We start from the raw sequence: 20,111 nt of genomic DNA, 5'->3' as shown, positions 1-20,111 counted from the left end.
TGACTTCAGATATAGTACCGTATATTGGCTTTCTGTAAGCTAAGACAGACAGGAGTAGCCATCATCCTGAAATTAATGTGCAAAAGATGATATTCTCAGGCACTTGGCACATGAATGTGATGTTAAATGGGACTCACACTTGGAAAAAAATGTGAATTCTTTGCAAAAACTGGAGCCATTCTTGGCCTCTCATGGGGGAGGGAGGGTTAGCTGTCTATAAATACATGTGGTCCCCATAAAAAGCTAAAAATCTTCCTTTAATAATCTTAAAATGAAGCTTTGAAGATTGAACCATTTGCTCCTCCGCATGTCATGCAGTCACATAGTTTCCAGTTCTGCCTCAGTCTTAGACCCTGTGGGGAGCAAAAAAAATGGCATCTCCCGGTATGGTCCTTGGGGATCTCAGTACTTTTGATGTCTAAAGGATAGTATCAATGGGCTGATCTGTTTTAATGCTCATTGAAGCCTGAAAAGGCATGATACAACTAAGGTTTCCTTGAGTGGTGTTCTTAGAGTCTGCATAAGTATGGAATGCCACGCCGTAAACAGACTGCACCTTGGCAGCAGGTCAACAGTTTGCTCTCCAGATGTTGCACATCTTTACCTTCATTTGGTAGACTCAAACAGGGAATAGTTATCGATTGATTTGTTAACAACTTGACACTACCAGCCTGCTTTTGACGCTTGCTATTTGCCTGAATAATGAAAACTTAAGTGGCCTATAGTGTGATATTTACTTAGTGAGCCAGTGATAAAAGTTAAATAGATGGATGCATATTGATTTCATGCGGGAGGTCCCTGGTGATGGTCTTGAGAGTCGGGGGTTGGCATGAGTTAATGCACTACTGTTAAATTTGCATTTTTTAATGAAACCAAATTATTCTCCTCAGATGATCACACAAACTTGGCCATATGCTATTAAGATACTCTATATGGTCTATAATTTTAAATTATAAGATAAAATACCATAGGATTCACTGGAGTCATCCAAGTATTATCATTTTCATGATGCATACAGTAGGGATTATAGTTGTAAAATTATAAGTGTTTTTTACTGCCAGTCATCTTTCTTCTCTTTAGAAGATATTTCTTTAGAAAAATTTATAAGGGTTAGCAGCTTGGTTTAATTAAAAAGAAAGAAAGAAATGGTAGCATAACAAATCTGTATATATTAATCTATTCATTAATTCAACAAATATGTATTGTGTATGTCCTGCCTGTGAGGCATTCCTGTAGTCTTATGGCATGGGGTCTGTATTAGCCCATTTTCACACTGCTGATAAACACATACCCGAGACTGGGTAATTTATAAAGAAAAAGAGGTTTAAGGGATTTCCAGTTCCATGTGGCTGGGGAGGACTCACAATCATGGGGGAAGGTGAGAGAGAATGAGAGGAGGAGAGAAACACCTAATGTGGTGGCAGGCAAGAGAGAATGAGAGCCGAGCAAAAGGGAAAACCCCTTATAAAACCATCAGCTCTCGTGAGACTTATTCACTACCCCAAGAACAGCATGGGGGAGACCACCCCCACGGTTCAATGATCTCCCCCCAGCTCCCTCCCACAACACATGGGAATTACGGGAGCTATAATTCAAGATGACCTTTGGGTGGGGACACAGCCAAACGATATCAGGGTCTAAGTTATTTATATTTACATTTACCGTAAACTACAGTTTTCCATTAAGTTGGCTTTTGGCTGCATTAGTATCCATCAACTTCCTGGATGCTTCTGGCTTTAATTTTGTCTTTTAAATCTTAATGAATATAATTTTTAAATCAAATACAACTTCCAAGTTTCCTCTATGGGACTTAGGCTGAATTATCTTAATGAATATAATTTTTAAATCAAATACAAATCCACCTTACCTCTATTGGACTTGGGCTAAATTACTCCTTTTTTTCTTGAAAAAGAAGTACGATGAAAAGCATTGTCTCGCTCAACCAGGAATACAAACATTGTGTATTTATTTTTACATTTTACAACCCATCTTCAAGAACTTGGTTTTTTTTAAGGCCTAATGTTTAACAGTTGTTAATGAAAGTCTCACTCTTAAATCAACTTGCCATTTCTATGTTTTTTACTGATAGGTCATTTCCCTCCAAATTATGTTTCGATTCATTTGTCTTGCTTTATAGCTTGAAACCATATTCACCTGAGCAAGGTGGTTACTGTACAGGTGTTTGAAATGCTTAAAGCTTGTGGATCCCTGATTTGAAGGAAAAGGGATATTGCCAATATGTGTTTACCACTAGATTATGAAAAGAGTTCCATCATATCTCTGTCATCAGTTAAGCACCTGTCAGCTAGGTGAGGCCTCATCCCAAGGGGCTCCTCAAGACACTGAAAAACTTACAATCTAGTCGGGTAATATATATGACAAATGAGTAGCATGGGGAGCAAATACTACGAAAATCTAAGGGAACCATGAACCAAGTTTTATCCAAGCAATCATATTAGTTGTAGATGCTTAAATGAAGTGTTTCTGCATACCTCTGTATCTCCTTTATTAGAAATCAGGACATGAAGCTAATTTGCCTTGGTTTTGTTGAAATATTTAGTTATATCCAGTGTTTTTCTTTGTTTTTGTTTTTTTTTTTTTGTTGTTGTTGTTGTTTTTTATAGACAGTCTCGCTGTCACCCAGGCCACCCCGGCCACCGTGCAGTGGCGCAATCTTGGCTCACTGCCAGCTCCGCCTCCCGGGTTCATGTCATTCTCCTGCCTCAGCCTCCTGAATAGCTGGGACTACAGGCACCTGCCACCACACCCGGCTAATATTTTTAGTAGAGACGGGGTTTCACCGTGTTAGCCAGGATGGTCTCGATCTCCTGACCTCGTGATCCGCCCGTCTCGGCCTCCCAAAGTGCTGGGATTACAGGCATGAGCCACCGCGCCTGGCCATATCCAGTTTTAAAAATGCATTCTTGGCCAGGCACGGTGACTCACGCCTGTAATCCTAGCACTTTGGAAGGCTGAGGCGGGTGGATTGCCTGAGCTCAGGAGTTCGAGAGCAGCCTGGGCAACACAGTGAAGCCCCGTCTCTACTAAAAATACAAAAAATTAGCCAGCGTGGCAGTGGGCGCTGGTAATCCCAGCTACTCGGGAGGCTGAGGCAGGAGAATCGCTTGCTTGGGAGGCGAAGGTTGCAGTGAACCGAGATGGTGCCATTATTCTCCAGCCTGGCGACAGAGCGAGACTCCGTTTCAAAAAAAACATTCTTTCCTTACACAATATACCAACTTTGAGACAAAACAGCCCCCTGAAGTTCTGAAGAGTTTCATTGCTATATTCTTAAAATGAATTTGGATGCTGAAATACGTTATGTCCCTGGCACACTTTAAAGTGAGAATAAGCCTCCAGGCAGCAGAAATCACCATTGGTTTCTAGAGTACCATAGATATATCGACTTTGGTAATCAAAGACGTGTTGAAATTTTTAGTATTAAAATTTAATAGCTGTACAAATATATATAACTCAATTCTCTTACATTTCTGAAAGGGTTTGAAGTTCTTTGATAAATTTCTTGATTAATTTCAGGTGGTGGATTTGTTTCCAACTCGAAAGCTTTTTAAGATTTCTTTTTCTTATATACATTTTAATCATTTGAAGTGTAAATCGAAAATGGAGAAGAACTTTCTTGTAGTGCTTCTTTGGACTTGTTCTCTGTATGCAAAATTACATTCAATATTAACTGCCATTAGTTTGTAATAGTGGTCCTGCTGATGGGGTTGTCATTATATAACTCAAACAAAAGTCAGACTGGTTGTCTCTGACTTGTGGAAGGGAGGCTAGGGAGACTTAAACCCGCAGAGGGAAATGGCCTATGCTGTGGGAGAGAAAAGATAGCTAGGAGGAGGTTTTTTGCATATGTAGACTTGGATCTAATCTCTAACTTTGAACTCCTAAGGGTCTGTGGTTTCCCATTTATAGACAAGAAGACCTGATTAGGAGACTGCTCAACTTGCTTTGACTCTGTATTAATGCTTTCTCATCAAACTCATTGCAGCATTAAGTGTGTGTTTGTGTACAGTACGTCGCTGTGTCTGTCAGAGATGTTTAGTGTGACAGAGATCAAAAGGGAGAACTGCTGGGAAGGCCTGGACTCAGAACGGCAGGAACAAGTGCTAAATGACCATTCTCTTCTACCGACCTGGTTTCAGAATGTCTTATTTCTACGATTAGGGACGCTCATTAGATTTCATCATTATTTCATGGATACTTTTATGAGTAGCTTCCTGTCTGGACAGAGGGGACTTAAAGTTCTTCAGTATCTGCCTCAGATTTTAGACCTCAGAGTTCATCTGTCTGACAGAGAAACCTTGGCTTTTCCAAGGTCAGATGACTCATTTGAGTCAGTACCAGGATAGGATCCTAGATTTCCCAGCCCCTGCATTTGAATATGTATCTCCACAATTTCCTCAAACTCCAAATTTGCAAAAGTGAATCTCCATTCCCTCACCCTGCTCCCCAAACACTACCAACACCACATGAGGATAGTATATCATTAGAGCACAGGCTTTGAAGTCAGTCCTGGATTCAGGTTCCCCTTCTTGTCACATTTGCTTTCCCTTTAACTTTTAAGCTCTGGGGTACATGTGCAGGATGTGCAGGTTTGTTACATAGGTAAATGTGTGCCATGGTGGTTTGCTGCACAGATCAACCCATCGCCCACGTATTAAGCCTGGCATCCATTAGCAATTTTTCCTGATGCTCTCCCTCCCCCACACCTCACAGGTCCAGTGTGTGCTGTTCCCCGCCTGCCCCCCAACCCCTACCAATTAGTCCCTGTGTTTTCATTGTTCACCTCCCACTTATTAGTGAGAATATGCGATGTTTGGTTTTCTGTTCCTGCTTTAGTTTGCTGAGGATAACGGCTCCCAGCTCCATCCATATCTTGCAAAGGACATGATTTTGTGCGTTTTTGTTTTGTTTTGTTTTTTTGACATGGTGTCTTGCCCTGTCGCCCCAGACTGTAGTGCAATAGTGCGATCTCAGCTCACTGCAGCCTCTACCTCCTGGGTTCCAGCGATTCTGCTTCATCCTCCTGAGTAGCTGGGATTACAGGTGCATGCCACCACGCCCAGCTAATTTTTTGTGTCGTTAGTAGAGATGGGCTTTCTCCATGTTGGCCAGGCTGGTCTCGATCTCCTCATGATCCGCCCACCTTGGCCTCCCAAAGTGCTGGGATTACAGGCCTCAGCCACTATGCCAGGCCGATTTTGTCCCTTTTTGTGGCTGCATAGTATTCCATGGTATATATGTACCATATTTTCTTTATCCAGTCTATCACTGATGGGCATTTGGGTTGATTCAATGTCTTTACTGCTGTGAATAGTGCTGCAATGAACATATGCATGCATATATCTTTATAATATAATGACTTATATTCCTTTGGGTATATACTTAGTAATGGGATTCCTGGGTCTAATGGTATTCCTGCCTCTAGATCTTTGAGGAATCACCACACTATCTTCCACAATGGTTGAACTAATTTACGCTCCCACCAGCAACATGAAAGTGTTCCTTTTTCTCCACAACCTCACCAGCATCTATTGTTTCTGGACTATTTATTGATTGCCATTCTGACTGGTGTAAGATGGCATCTCATTGCATTTCTCTAATGATCAGTGATGTTGAGCTTTTTTTCATGTTTGTTGGCTGTGTGAATGTCTACATTTGAGAAGTGCCTGTTCATGTCCTTTGCCCACTTTTTAATGGGGTTGTTTGTTTTTTTCTTGTAAATGTGTTTAAGTTCTTTGTAAACTCTGGATATTAGACTTTTGTCAGATGGATAGATTACAAAAATTTTCTCCCATTCTGTAGGTTGTCTGTTCACTCTGATGATAGATTATTTCGCTATGCAGAAGCTCTTTAGTTTAATTAGATCTCATTTGTCAATTTTTGCTTAGTTGCAATTGCTTTTGGCGTTTTTGTCATGAAATCTTTGCCCATGCCTATGTCCTGAATGGTGTTGCCTAGATTTTCTTCTAGGGTTTTTATAGTTTTGGGTTTTACATTTAAATCTTTAATCTACCTTGAGTTAATTTTTGTATAACGTGTAAGGAAGGGGTCCAGTTTCAATTTTTTGCATATAGCTAGCCAGTTCTCCTAGCACCATTTGTTAAATAGGGAATCATTTCCCCACTGCTTTTTTTGTCAGGTTTGTCAAAAATCAGATGGTTGTAGGTGTGCAGTCTTATTTCTGAGTTTTCTATTCTGTTCCATTGGTCTATGTGTCTGTTTTTCTATCAGAACCATGCTGTTTTGGTTACTGAAACTTCGTAGTACAGTTTGAAGTGGGTAGCATGATGCCTCCAGGTTTGTTCTTTTTGCTTAGGATTGTCTTGGCTATTTGGCTCTTGCCACTTTTTAACCATATGAACATGTTATCTTAAATACTCTGAGCCTCAGTTTTTTCATCAGTATAATGGGAAGACTATTTCTCTTACAAGAATGTGATGAAGGTGGACTGAGATTTGTGTGTATCAAAGGCTTATCATAGAGCCAAGGACACAGTTAACTTGCTGTATCTGGCTGTATGCTCCTTTCTCCTACCCTCTACACACCTAGAATGACTCTTTGATAAATAGTGACTCCCTAGTAATGATTTACCGGGAAACATGGTTAGAGTGAAAAGTAGATTTGCTAGAAGTTCCTCTTGCATGGTGGTGGTTTGAATTCATTTCCATCTGTAAATAGGATTCCTTGGATCAGTCTTGGAGTACAGCTTCATATAGTTGCTTTAGGTTTTATAAACCTACCTTTTAAAATAGCCTTTGCCTCTTTCTACATTATCTGCAGTAAATGAATATTGTTATAATATTATAATTTAATAGATGAATATTAAATACAGTAAAATTAAGTTAACAATTCAAGTTACAATAACCTGAATACTTGATTTAGAATAAAATAGAAGTGTATCTTTCATTACGAAACTGCCTCTTTTTTAGTCTATGTCATTTCTCTTTGCATAATACTGTAAGCACTTTCCTGTGCATTGACTTCTGATAAGTCCATATTTCTGTAGCCATTTCAATTAACACAATGTTTTGAATCTTCTTTCATTAATTTCTCTTTATATTAGTAAAGACAAACCTACTAAGTTTGTATTAGTTACATAGACCTTTGTGTCATTTCATAAACTCACCTGGTTTAGAGCTAGCTTGAGTTCTCCCACCTGGGGTCTATTTCCAGTAGTGCCTGCACACATGAGGAAACTGCATTTGATCTCCACGATTGCACGAGATGGGTTTATGCAACATTAGTTTCCTTGTTCCACTTCCTGTTACAGGGTTTGTGTGTATGGTTTGAAGTTGTTTCTTGTGTGATGCTTAAGTTCTTTTTTTAAAAAAAGCAAACTGCATTTCTAAAAAAAGCATTCCTGTGAAATGTGGAGAGGAAAAGTGATGAGGTAAATTTCTCCCAAGAGGTGGTGACACATGACAGAAAATATCAGACTTGACCGGTCTTCCTCTTAATTTAGTTTAAATGTCATGTGTGGTTTTCATCAGTCATGTAGTTTCCCCATTGCTGCAAACTGCCCTTTGAGGCATACAAGGTAGAGGAATGCTTGCAAAATGAATGGCAGCAATTATTATTCAAATGAAGAGGTACCAACCAGTGTATACACAACTCGGAAACTTGTTACCTTGTGAGACTTAATTGTATTGTATATGTGTGAAGATTTCTAATTTTTAACAAAATGCAGTAGTAAAGCTGCCTTGGAGGAGAAAAATGGTACTTAAAACTTTGCAGTTACTGAACATAGTTAGCCCACCGGTGGGGGGCGTTCATCAACATTTCAGTTCTGGGTTGTGCCCTAAGGGGCTTTTCCACCACATCAGTGTTCATGAGCATTGATGGAAAATAGCAGTAGCCTCCTCCACAACAGAACTATCTCTTTGAAAGATGAGGCATTTACTGCTATTTAAATCCAAGGGCCCAGTGTCTACACTTGCAAGAAGGAAAATAAAGATCAATGCAAGACTTAAGCTGCTCTAATGGTTTGGACCAGCTGCTGTGTGGTGTGTGAATTTTCGGACTTTTTGTTGGGAAAAGAGGAATTCAACCAAGTAGACGTTATTGGGCTATGAAGAGCCTCTGAGTTAATAATCCTGTTTAATCTTTTGTAGAGCACCTTTTCATCTAAAATGAGGCCGATTTACTACATCATAAGTAAATTTTGGAAACCTTTAATCTCTGTCTGTGAAGATTTTAGAGAATTCAAGCGTTGCAAAACTGTCCCTCTTTTCCTCCGTATTGGCCAAGTAGGACATGCTTGTTTATCAGAGGCCACTACCAGCTTTTGTCTCTCTCAGGCATATACCAGCTTCTATCTTGTAGTTACTAATAAACCTTCCTCTCTTTTTCCCCATTCTACCCTTCTACTTTCTGGAATCTATGGGGTAACTGATAAACTCCTTGAGGGCAGAGGTTATATGTCTTCTTGATCATGTATCTCCTGATCCTGCCTTATACCTGGTGTGTGCTTTACACCTGGTGGCTTCGTGTGAAGTTGAGGATTTGACTTCCAGCAGCAAGGGATTTCCCTGAGGGGTCAGACCAAGAGGGAAGTGGGCCTGAGCCAGGCAGGCTTGCTGGGCTCTGATGAGTCCGGTCAGAGGCCTGGTGCATGCCTTCTCTACCTCTCACCTTTCAATTTTGAGGTAGGGTCTCTGCCTTGACTGTGTCACATGGATATGGTGAGATTCAAATGACAAAATGTCTAGGAAAGACTGAACCTATGATAATACTGTCATTCATCTAGCATTATCCATGACCCACATTCATAAAAAAAAAAACTTTTTTTTTTTTCAGAGACAGAGTCTCGCTCTTTCACCCAAGCTGGAGTGCAGTGGTGCTATCTCAGCTCACTGCAATCTCCACCTCCTGGGTTTAAGCGATTCTCCTGCCTCAGCCTCCCGAGTAGCTGGGACTACAGGCACCTGCCACCACGCCCAGCTATTTTTTTTTTTTTTCAATTTTTTTTTAGTAGAGATAGAATTTCACCGTGTTGCTAAGGCTGGTCTCAAACTCCTGAGCTCAGGCAACCTGCCCACTTCAGCCTCCCAAAGTGCTGGGATTACAGGTGTGAACCACCGCAAAAGCCCATAAAATTGTTTAATAGCTGGATCTTTTACCCCATTTAATGGTAGACCAAAAACAAAAAAGGTTGACCACTGGGGATTCAAAATTTTAGTTTTATCATATACAAGAGTGTATTAAACACAATTAGATTGTTCATGATCATTTCGAATCTCCTGACCCATGAGTTTTTCTTCTGTGTTATAAGAGTAATACCCTCAAGGCTGAGCGCGTTGGCTCACGCCTGTAATCCCAACACTGTGGGAGGCCGTGGCGGGTGGGTCATCTGAGGTCAGGAGTTCGAGACCAGCCTGGATAACATGGTGAAACCCTGTCTCTAGTGAAAATACAAAAAATTAGCCAGGTGTAGTGGCGGGCACCTGTAATCCCAGCTACTCCGGAGGCTGAGGCAGGAGAATTGCTTGAACCCAGGAGGCGGAGGTTGCAGTGAGCCAAGATTGCGCCACTGCACTCCAGCCTAAGCAACAAGAGCAAGACTCCATCTGAAAAAAAAAAAAAAAGTAATAGCTTCAGGATTCACTTAATGAATCCTTGCCTCAACACTAAGCATGGATACATGCCCCAACACCAAACAACCCCAGCCCTAATAAGTTTTTGAATACACATGTTGTCTTTTTTTATAGTTTATGTAGTTTTTAATAGAGTTTTAAAAATATGTTTGTAAAGTATAAGAAGTATTATACTTTATTTTTGTTTGAAGGAGGATAGTTAATGTCTTTCTTCAATCTCAATATGTCAATAATTGCTTCTTTTTATTTTTTATGTTTTGAGATGGAGTCTTGCTATGTTATCAGGCTGGTCTCAAACTCCTGGCCTCAAGCAGTTCTCCGATTTCAGCCTCCCAAGTAGCTGGGATGACAGGTGCACACCACCATACCTGGCTAATATGTTAATAATTACTCCTTGTACTTTTAGCTTGGAGTGCCCCTGTCTTTTATTTGCTGCTTCCAATCTAGTGAGTTGGGAAGCAGGATTATGCAGTTTATAATAATCAGGTAGAGTAGGAATGTAGAAATACTGAGCTGGTCCTGTGGCATTTTCTATGGGAAGAGTGCCTGGGCTTTATGGCACCTCCCTCAGCTTTTGACCCCCTGTGTTTCTTTCCTGGTTGTCTGCTGTACTCTAGATAGGTGAGGCTGTGAAATAAACTCCACATAAATGAAGGTTTTACTGTCTCAAAAGCTTGTGTATTTGTCATACCATATTTAAGGTGTACTTAGGCCTCATGTAAAGCTGGAAGTGTATTAGAATCAATTCCAGATTATAGATGTCTTTGTCATTTGTCAGGGAAAGTAAAATTGAGGTACATGGACTACTGAGTGACCTTCGAACAATGAGTTGAACTATGTCAGGACCAAATTCAGGAAGGTGATTTCCAACGGCCTCCATCAAAACTTACACCTTTAGAAGACCCGGGGAGACCCACAGAGTCAAGTGTAAAGGATCTGAAATCCTCCAAACACCTTCCTTTTGAAAGAGAACCTTCTTTATGTTCAACTTGTAACTCTAGCAAGGAGAGACTTACATTTCATTCAGTCCCCTCCATTAATATCCTTAAAAGAGAGAAGAAACCTAGAGTTACAGGTCCCTAAATATAGCAAACTGGATCAGTTTCTCTGATGCTGGGCAACTCCACAGATCCCGGAGGAGAAGGCAGGCCCTCGGACCTCCCTGCTGCTGCCCCAACAACTCACCCTTGGCTATCTCGGTCTCTCTCATAGCCATTAGCTTTGCTTGAAAATATGACCCTGATTCTTTCTTTTTTTTTTTTCTTTTGAGATAGTTTTGCTCTTGTCACCCAGACTGGAGTGCAGTGGCTCGACCTCGGCTCACAGCAACCTACGCCTCCTGAGTTCAAGCGATTCTCCTGCCTCAGCCTCACAAGTAGCTGAGATTACAGGTGTGCGCCACCATGCCCAGCTAATTTTTGTATTTTTAGTGGAGACAGGGTTTCACCATGTTGGCCAGGCGGGTCTCAAACTCCTGGCCTCAAGTGATCCACCTGTCTTGGCCTCCCAAAATGCTGGGATTACAGGTGTGAGCCACTGTGCCCGGCCATGGCCCTGATTCTTTATAAAAGTGATGGGAAGAGTCAATCACCCTTATTACTATACCTATTGGTACTATTAACTACCACTTGCTGGGTATCTTACAGTCCCAGGACATTCTTGATACTTTACCCAATTCTCATTTTATCTTCCTAACACAGGGAGGCAGTATTATAAATACCATAAAATACGTGCAGTGCTCTTAGCAGCTGCCTGGACTCTCTGTGACATTTCCTGAGACTGTGAGCATCGTGGCACAGGAACTTGTCACTCTCATTCACTACTGTGTCACCAGGGCCAAGTACAGTGCCTGGCATAGAGCAGCTGCTCAATAAATATTTATTGAATGAATAATAAATATCAGTTGTTAGATGTCCCCAGTTTTCCAGACAGACAAACTAAAGCTTGGAGAGGCTTTGTAACATCGCCAATTCACATCAGGCAGTGAAGGAAGAGCTAGGGTTAGAGCCTAGACCCACCTGGCTGTAGAGCCTTTGTGTGTCCTCCTAACCCTGCTTCTGGCTGCTCTGAGAAGAATGAATGATTCTGTGGAAATTGATAGATGCCTGTCAAGTGGCCCTGAGTGCCAGAGCTCTTGAGTGTGTGATGTTTGTGAACTGGCTGATTGGGAAGCTGGCCTTGCCCATGTTAACTGGAGCCTATTTTTGACTCTGGGACAGTAGCAGGACCTGACCTCCCCTCCATCCCCCAGGCTGTTTGAATGTGAAACCTAATTAATGTAGCCTGCCTTTCCGCAATCTTTTACCCTTTCAAGGATTGTACCTCCCTGGATCTTTAGCAGGTGCCTGGTTTTCCTTGACAGGCTTCTGCTCTGGCTCCTTAGGTTATGTAGATTTTTTAAGTCTGTATAAAGGTAACTATGTGAGGTGATGTATATTTTAATTAGCTTGAATGTGGTAATTATTTCACATTGTATACATATATCATGCCATCAAGTTGTACACCTTAAATATATGCAATATAATCTAATGATTTCAGTAATTCCAATCAATCAAAACTAACATAGTAGAGAAATCACATATATTTTGGGGAGAATGTGGTAAATTGCAAGCAGATACAATTTCATGACATATAAATCTCAATGGATTCCTCTCTTGTTTTGATTTGCACAGATAAGACATGATATGATTTTTTGTCCACTGTTTCAATAACTAATGAAATTTGCTGCTTTTGTAAATTTGATTTGGAAGTTTATCTGTCACCTATATTAAACCTCTGGGCAGTGTTTTGTCATGACATCCAAAGAGACCCGTCCTGTAACAGTACAAATTACAAATTTACCAATTTTGCATTTACATGGGGGTTCTGTGTCAATAGGTGCCACATTATCAAACTAGAATTGTGATGAGAAGACCCAAGGTGAGATTACATACATTTAAGTTATAGAATATCCTTGGCCATAAAGAAAATGCTTTTACCTTTTCAACAAAGTCATATCCTAGTTCTGACTATTTACTTAAATAAAACTCAGGTTCTTTCCAACTTCAATCAAGATAACTCTATTTTTTAAGAATTCAGGGAAATGCTTCTTAAGATTCTGTTATCCTTTGTGCATCTGCTATTGATTTTTGCTTATTTATGGAGTCATAGGGGTCTTGGGAAATAAATATTATATACCTTCCCCCAAGGAAGACTGTATTCAAGTCATCCTCAAAAGACAGCTTACTCCCTTCTAGAATATCTCAAGATATGGCCGCGTCTTTGGGACACCATTACATTGGATCATTTGCTTGGGAAGGCTTTTCTAATGTCTAGCCTAACATCTTTCTCTTCTGGTCTTGTTCAGAAAAATAAAAGGAACTAAGAGTTTAAAATATATCTTTTTCTGAGTGTATAAAGAGGATTTTGCTATATAACTTTTTTCCTTGGGGGTGAATACATATTGATATGAGTGTTTATGGCACTAGGTGTCAAAATGATCAGCCTATTTTCCCTTCTGTCTTTAGAGAAATGAAAAAGGCAACAAATTGGGTTCTGACTCATTTCAAGGCTGTCAGGATGGGAAGAAAACAGTTCTGGTACCTTGTAGATAGGTTTGCATGCTTAGAGCTGTGGAAATTACTTTAAATCTATTTTTATTTTTTTAGGTACATTTTGACCAATTTAAAGAAGCATTAATACTAATCTTGTCCAGAACTCTATCAAATGAAGAACACTTTCAAGAACCAGGTAAGGGCACTCACTCTTCTTCTCTGCATTCCCCTTTAAAAGTTATCCAGGGAAGAATCTGGGGACCTTGAAGCATGTCTATGAAGGATTGGGGACATCTGCCTTTCACAGATTGAGCAGTTATTTTCAGTGACTTCTCTTCAATATTATCAAAAGCTTTGCAGCTGTTGAACACTAAAATGAGACTTCTCTACTACAGCAGCATAGTATTATGGAGAAAATAATTGGATTGTTTCTAGGCAATATGTCAGATGGTGTGGCAATAACTCATTCTTGGAATGAGTAGAGTGAAGCTGAATGGTAACTGCTTTCATCCTTATTTCCTTTTAAGTGGAAGGATATGATTTGGGGAAATTTTTTCCCGAAGGTAGAAGAGTGGCCAGTGTAGAGATAATTTTACTTAGTCGTAGTGAGTGGATAATGCTCTACTATAGACATTATCATATTACATTATAATTATCTGTCTCCTCCTCTCAAGTGATAATTCCTTGAGGACCATGCTGTTCATTTTTGTATTCCCAGTGCCTAGAAGAATGCTTAGCATGTAGTAAGTATTCAATGAACGTTTCAAAATAAAAGACTAATATTGTATTTCACTGATTTTCTTCTAAGCACCATAGGTTGTAAGACACATTGTTATTTCCTGTATCTAAAAACAAAAATTGTTGCCAATTGTAATGTAAAATGACATTAATGGTAAATTTTCATTTCAGAGTTTCTGGTGTGTGTGTAGGGGGGTGTCTTCAAATCAATGAAATATGGTAGATGTATAAAGGGGAGTCTAAACACTGTGGAAATTTGTATTACAGTACAGTCTGTAATACAAATTAGTGGTTGCCGGGGTAGGGATAGGAGTTGACTACAAAGGGGCATGAAGGAATCTGGGGGACAATGAAACTTTTATATCTTGATGGTGCTAGTAGTTACAGGATTGTGTGAGTTTTTCCAACCCAGAGACTTGTGCAATAAAAGGATTAAATTTACTCTGTGTAAATTATGCCTCAATAAACCCTACTTTAAAAAAGAGAACATCAAAAATATGTCCAGTTTTGAAACTGAGGATAAATCGTTAACATTTTGTCACTACAAGGAGTCATTCGGTGTGACCTATTTAGGTGAGGCACAGATGGAAACTCATTTCTCACCCTTACTGGGTGATCTAGTTCTTCATCCTGCCCTCTGAAGTGCTCTAGATTTGTGTTGTGTGGATGGACCCTACCTTTAGCAATGTTTTAGATTCTGGATTGAGTGTCCCCCTTTTTCGGTAATGGTGACACCCCTAGCAATGTTATTCTTAACTCTGACCCTTGATAGAGCTCTTTAGAAGCCCCCAGTGAGCCTCAGGGAGGTTATTGCATTCTTGAAATTTTCCAGACAAACATTGGCGTTTCCACAGGTGACCACTGCTAGAACATGGACTTTTGTTTTTTCATGTGGTCTCATTTTATTAGTGTTTTCACTTTTTTAAGGTTGTCTGTCATGTTGATAACAATGGTGCAACATCTGGGGGGCCTGAGACATCTGGGGGGCCTGAATAGAACTATGGTGATATCACCACCAGGGTAGATATTAGCTAACATGAGCATAGGTCATATAAGCATAAATTCAGGATTCTGTGTCCTGATAATGTGCTTTTATGTGGATTTGGAACCAGCCATCCTGCTGCTAATCCACATGATCCTCCTGCTGCCATTTCTTCAAAACCCGTACTGTCGCTGTCACCTGCAAGAAACTTATCATAATAAATATACAGATTTATAGTGACTACAGATGTGAAGAGTCCTCACCCAGAGTTGTACATTGCTGGGATCCAAGCAGTAGGATAGGCTAGACCAAGCTTGTCCAACCCACAGCCCACGGGCTGCATGTGGCCCGGGACAGTTTTGAATGCGGCCCAACACAAATTTGTAAACTTTCTTAAAACATTATACATTTATGCATGGACCTTTATTTTTTTTTCTAGCTCATCAGCTATCGTTAGTGTTAGTGTATTTTATGTGTGGCCCAAGACAATTATTCTTCCATTGTGGCCCAGGGAAGCCAAAAGATTGGACATCCTTGAGCTAGACAATGGCTGGTTGAGCTTGGTCACAGCCAGGAAGTAAAATTGATAAATCTAGCTCCAGATGGTGGTTTCATAGTTATGTGTCTGCCTCACTGCTATGCAGGCAAAGATCATAATTTGGACAAGTCTTCCAGGACGACACATGGAAGGGATTTTTCTAGTTTTGCTGTGTGCTCCATCCTTTGAGTAGGCAGTAAGTCTTCGTCTCAAAACTGCCCCACGTCAATGTAATGCAGCAGAAAAGTACTTATTGATAGCATTTCTTGTAGCATTTATGACTTCCCTAACATTTGTCCTGGCAGGATAAAATCTAGGATTGAGCCTGCGCTTTGAGACATGAGTCAGCTTTTCCTCCCACATTCCCTGCTTTGTTCCTGAGCATCTCTGCTTTTTCTGTCTTTTGCCAATTTCTCCTTGGCCCCTCCAGTTGTTCGTGGGGATCATGCAATTCTTTCCACTCAGACATTCTTCCACCCACTCTAAAATGTGACTCTTAGCCAGGCATGGTGGCTCACGCCTCTAATCCCAGCACTTTAGGAAGCCGAGGCGGGCAGATCATTTGAGGTCAGAAGTTCGAGACCAGCCTGGCTAACATGATGAAACCCCATCTCTACTGAAAATACAAAAAATTAGCCAGGTGTGGTGGCAGGCACCTGTAGTACCAGCTACTCAGAAGGCTGATGCAGGAGAATTGCGTGAACCCAGGAGGCAGAGGTTGCAGTGAACCAAAATCACACCTCTGCACTTCATCCTGGGTGACAGAGTGAGACTCCATCTCAAAAAAAAAAAAAAAAAAAAAAATGTGACTCTGCCCTGCTGCAGGCAGACTGGTTTGGCTGGGCAGAGACAGAGGAAGTAGGGTCGGGATTTGAATGCAGTACATCAAGAGGCCACCTTCATTTACGTCTCCCTCTCCCTTTATGGAAGTAACTATCCCTTAAATCATAGATCATAGCATGTTTAGGGCTGGAGAGAACCCTGCCATTTCATCCATGAGCAAAATAGAGGCCCAAAGAGGTACGTAGCTTAATTGAAGTCTTACAGCTAGTGGCGAGGAGGGTGCTTACACTATATCACCAAGGGATGTGATTCAAGGAGGCTTTAGGTTGAGGATTTTAGCTTTCAGATGGGTGAGCCAGTCCTCAGTCAGTGCAACCTGGCCAAAAGGGTCTGACAAGTGGCCAGAGGCAGCAAGGAGGAATGCACAAAAAGCAAGTTTCACCTGATCGTTAGGGATGACAGGGATGCGTGTGTCCTCTGCATTATTTGGCTGGTCATGCTTAGCTCATCTTAGAAGGGACCAGGTCTGTGTTTTTGTTTTTCTATCGCCCAGGCTGGAGTGCAGTGGTGCGATCTTGGCTCACTGTAACCTCCGCCTCCCGGGTTCAAGCAATTCTGTGCCTCAGCCTCCTGGGTAGCTGGGATTACAAGCGCCCACCACCACGCCCGGCTAATTTTTTTGTATTTTTAGTAGAGATGGGGTTTCACCATTTTGGCCATGCTGGTCTTGAACTCCTGACCTTGTGATCCACCCGCCTCGGCCTCCCAAAGTGATGGGATTACAGGTGTGAGTCACTGCGCCCGGGCAGGTCTGTGTTATTTTTGTCTTGCCTTTTTGAAATCAATGGAGATGGTAGTCTTTGAGATAAAAGGTTACCTTTACACTATAGAAGGAGACTGAAAATAATAGGGGGGCCATAGTGCACAGCCTTGGAAACCAAGAGGGTCATGAATTGATATTTTATAACACCAAAGCTTTTTATAAATATCAGATATTGTACCAGACTCTAATATAGAAAAGTCAGCTTGATTTAATAGAGCCACCCTTGAGTGAGGAGTTAGGAAATGCTGGTTCTGTCCCTCTAATCAGATGATCTTATATATCGTGACCTTAGTGGTCTTTGGTCACCTCGTATGTGAAAGTGGTTGTGCTGAAAAAATACATAAAATCCCTTTCAGCTCCAAGATTTGATTGTGTCGCCTCCTAATATCTAAATGGCATTATCCATATCTGTGAAAAATGCTAGCCTTGTGTTTCTGTAAGATTTTACTTAACATTCATTGAAACTATAAAGTTCTTCTTCCTAAGGACAAGTGCATAGTATATCTCATGTTTTTATAGCCTCCTAATAAAAGGCAATTGTATACAAATTCTATGGAAACAAAGCTCCATGGGATTTGAGAGGAGATGAAATGAAGTTGTTATTTCCATAGTCTTGGGCTCTGCCATTTGTAACTCCTCCAAGGTACAGTTCTTTATTTTTAGAATCAGGAGATATGGACTAGATTATTTTCAGCATCTTTTTAACTCAGATATTTATAATTCTAAGACTCTTAGAGTTTTTCCCCTAAAAAGCAATTTTTATAATAACAACAACACAGTGAAAAATATTGAAATTCAAATAAAGGCAGAAAAATGAATTGGGATGTAGGGAGTCTTTTGTAAATTCCAAACTGATTAGCATTGCCAGTGGCATAATTCTCTCATATCTATGTGTACAATTTAATTTTTAAATTGTTTTTCTGGAATAGGAGAGGGGCAACAACTTAATTATTAGCTTTTTATTCAATTTGCCGTGGCTTTGGATTATAGGATTTTTGTAATGGAAATGCTGGCAGAAGCTCCAAGCTACATGGCATCAACATGCCAGCTGGATCCTGTCTCCAGAGATTTTGTCCTCGTTTGATGCATCTTGCATTAGATTTCTGTTCTTTAGTAGATGTTAGCATAATGCAGGAAGCCCTTTCTTCCTTGATGTGATTCATTGGAAACGTCTCTTTGTTTATTTGTGGCAAAAACTCAGGTTTGAAAAAGCCAACTCATTAAAAAATAGGACCAGGCATTGTTTTGGTGCAGATGATTGTTTTATTGTAACAGACCTTCCTAATTTCAAGGACTGCCACAATTGTAATTATTTTCTTTATATTTTGAAGAAGTGATACATACAGTTAACAGACATTTTTTCACTTACTCAGCAATTGTGCCTTGAATCAGGTCTTATAGCCTGTCACTGGGCTAGCTGTTGATTTCGGTGATTGAAGAGTCGTGTTTATAACTATGTTCAGAGGCCTTGGGGTAGGCACTGAAGTCGGGCTGAAGTCCCTGATTTTAGGCGGTATTACACACAGATGGCCCAAAGGCTTGTTCTGTTGTCCTCTCTTGGTTAAGTAAGATAAGTAATAACTTAGTCCCTGTTCTGTTGGCGTCAATGAAATGCTAACAGTGAGGACCAGAAGTTTTCTCCAAGAATTAAAAGCAAAACAGGCTGGGCACGTTGGCTCACACCTATAATCCCAGCACTTTGAGAGGCTGAGATAGGTGGATCACCTGTGGTCAGGAGTTCGAAATCAGCCTGACCAACATGGTGAAACCCCGTCTCTACTAAAAATACAAAAATTAGCTGGACATGGTGGCAGGGGCATGCAATCTCAGCTACTCGGGAGGCTGAGGCAGGAGAATCACTTGAACCCGGAAGGCAGAGGTTGCAGTGAGCTGAGATGGTGCCACTGCACTCCAGCCTGGGTGACAGAGTGAGACTGTCTCAAAAAAAAAAAAAAAAAAAGACTGGGTGCAGTGGCTGACGCCTGTAATCCCAGCACTTTGGGAGGTCGAGGCGGGCGGATCACGAGGTCAGAAGTTCAAGACCAGGGTGACCAACATGATGAAACCCCGTCTCCACTAAAGAATACAAAAATTAGCTGGGAGTGGTGGTGCACACTTGTAATCCCAGCTACTCAGGAGGCTGAGGCAGGAGAATCGCTTGAACCCAGGAGGCGGAGGTTGCAGTGAGCTGAGATTGCACCAATGCACTCCAGCTTAGGCAACAAGAACGAAACTCCATTTCAAAAAAAACCAAAAGCAAACCATTACCACCACCAGTGCCAACAACAACAACAAAAGAGGATATTAGGATTGTGTTTATAATCCTGAAATTGGAAACACCTATGCCTACTGATGTTTTGTAAAATGATAGAACCTTTCTAGGATTACATAAGATAATAGGCACCAAGAACTATAATAACGCTTTTGGCTAATCCATGCTACTCTCAGATTTTATGCTATGTACATAATTATAGATGTACATAAAAATGTGTGTATAAGGTTAGTCATTTAAAATAGTGACAAAATATATATGTCGGGCATCCCTAATCCAAAAATATGAAATGCTCCAAAATCCAAAACTTTAAGCACCAACGTGATACTCAAAAGAAATGCTCATTGGAGCATTTCAGATTTCAGAGTTTGAGATTTGGGATGTTCAACTGATACACTTGAGATTTTCTAAAATCTGAAAAAGTCTGAAATCTGAAACACTTCTTTCTGATCGCAAGCCTTTCAGATAGTGGATACTCAGCCTGTATAAAGCGAGTGAAGAAATTGGACAGTGTATTCATATGCAAATCATGATCAATCTATGTAATCAGTGACTAAGTAGCTATTAAACTGTGCTATGAAAGAATACTTATTTATGTGGTAAATTTACTAAGGGTAAAAGGCAACTTAAAAATATTGTATATGTGCAAGAAATGCTCATATCATTTAAAATTAAATAGGACTGGTGAGAATTTTGATAATGAAACAGTTTACTTGGGAGTTGTGTCTGAGATATGTGTGTGTGTGTGTGTGTGTGTGTGTGTGTGTGTGTGTGTGTGTGTGTGTGTATCTTGTGTGGAGTTTCCAGGAGAGAGTAGTTGGGGAGGGA

The 20,111-nt window shown here is 40.6% G+C and overlaps 1 protein-coding gene across 33 annotated transcripts in view; it reads left to right on the top strand.

The window, feature by feature from the left end:
• Positions 1–20,111, top strand: part of NIN (ninein) — a 108,982-nt gene that overhangs the window by 10,181 nt on the left and 78,690 nt on the right. For all 33 annotated transcript variants that reach the window (XR_012415783.1, XR_012415784.1, XR_012415781.1 and 30 more), the window contains one exon: positions 13,262–13,343. Coding sequence is in view for 23 of the 33 variants with exons in the window: in XM_073997369.1 (XP_073853470.1) it covers positions 13,262–13,343 (82 nt within the window). In the remaining 10 variants the exon portion in view is untranslated. The remainder of the gene's footprint in view (positions 1–13,261; positions 13,344–20,111) is intronic.

The sequence above is a fragment of the Macaca fascicularis genome, chromosome 7, assembly GCF_037993035.2.
Source record: "Macaca fascicularis isolate 582-1 chromosome 7, T2T-MFA8v1.1".
In the NCBI taxonomy this organism is placed as follows: domain Eukaryota; kingdom Metazoa; phylum Chordata; class Mammalia; order Primates; family Cercopithecidae; genus Macaca; species Macaca fascicularis.
The sequence above is the reverse complement of the archived record's forward strand: the minus strand, read 5'-3'. Positions and strand labels throughout refer to the sequence as shown.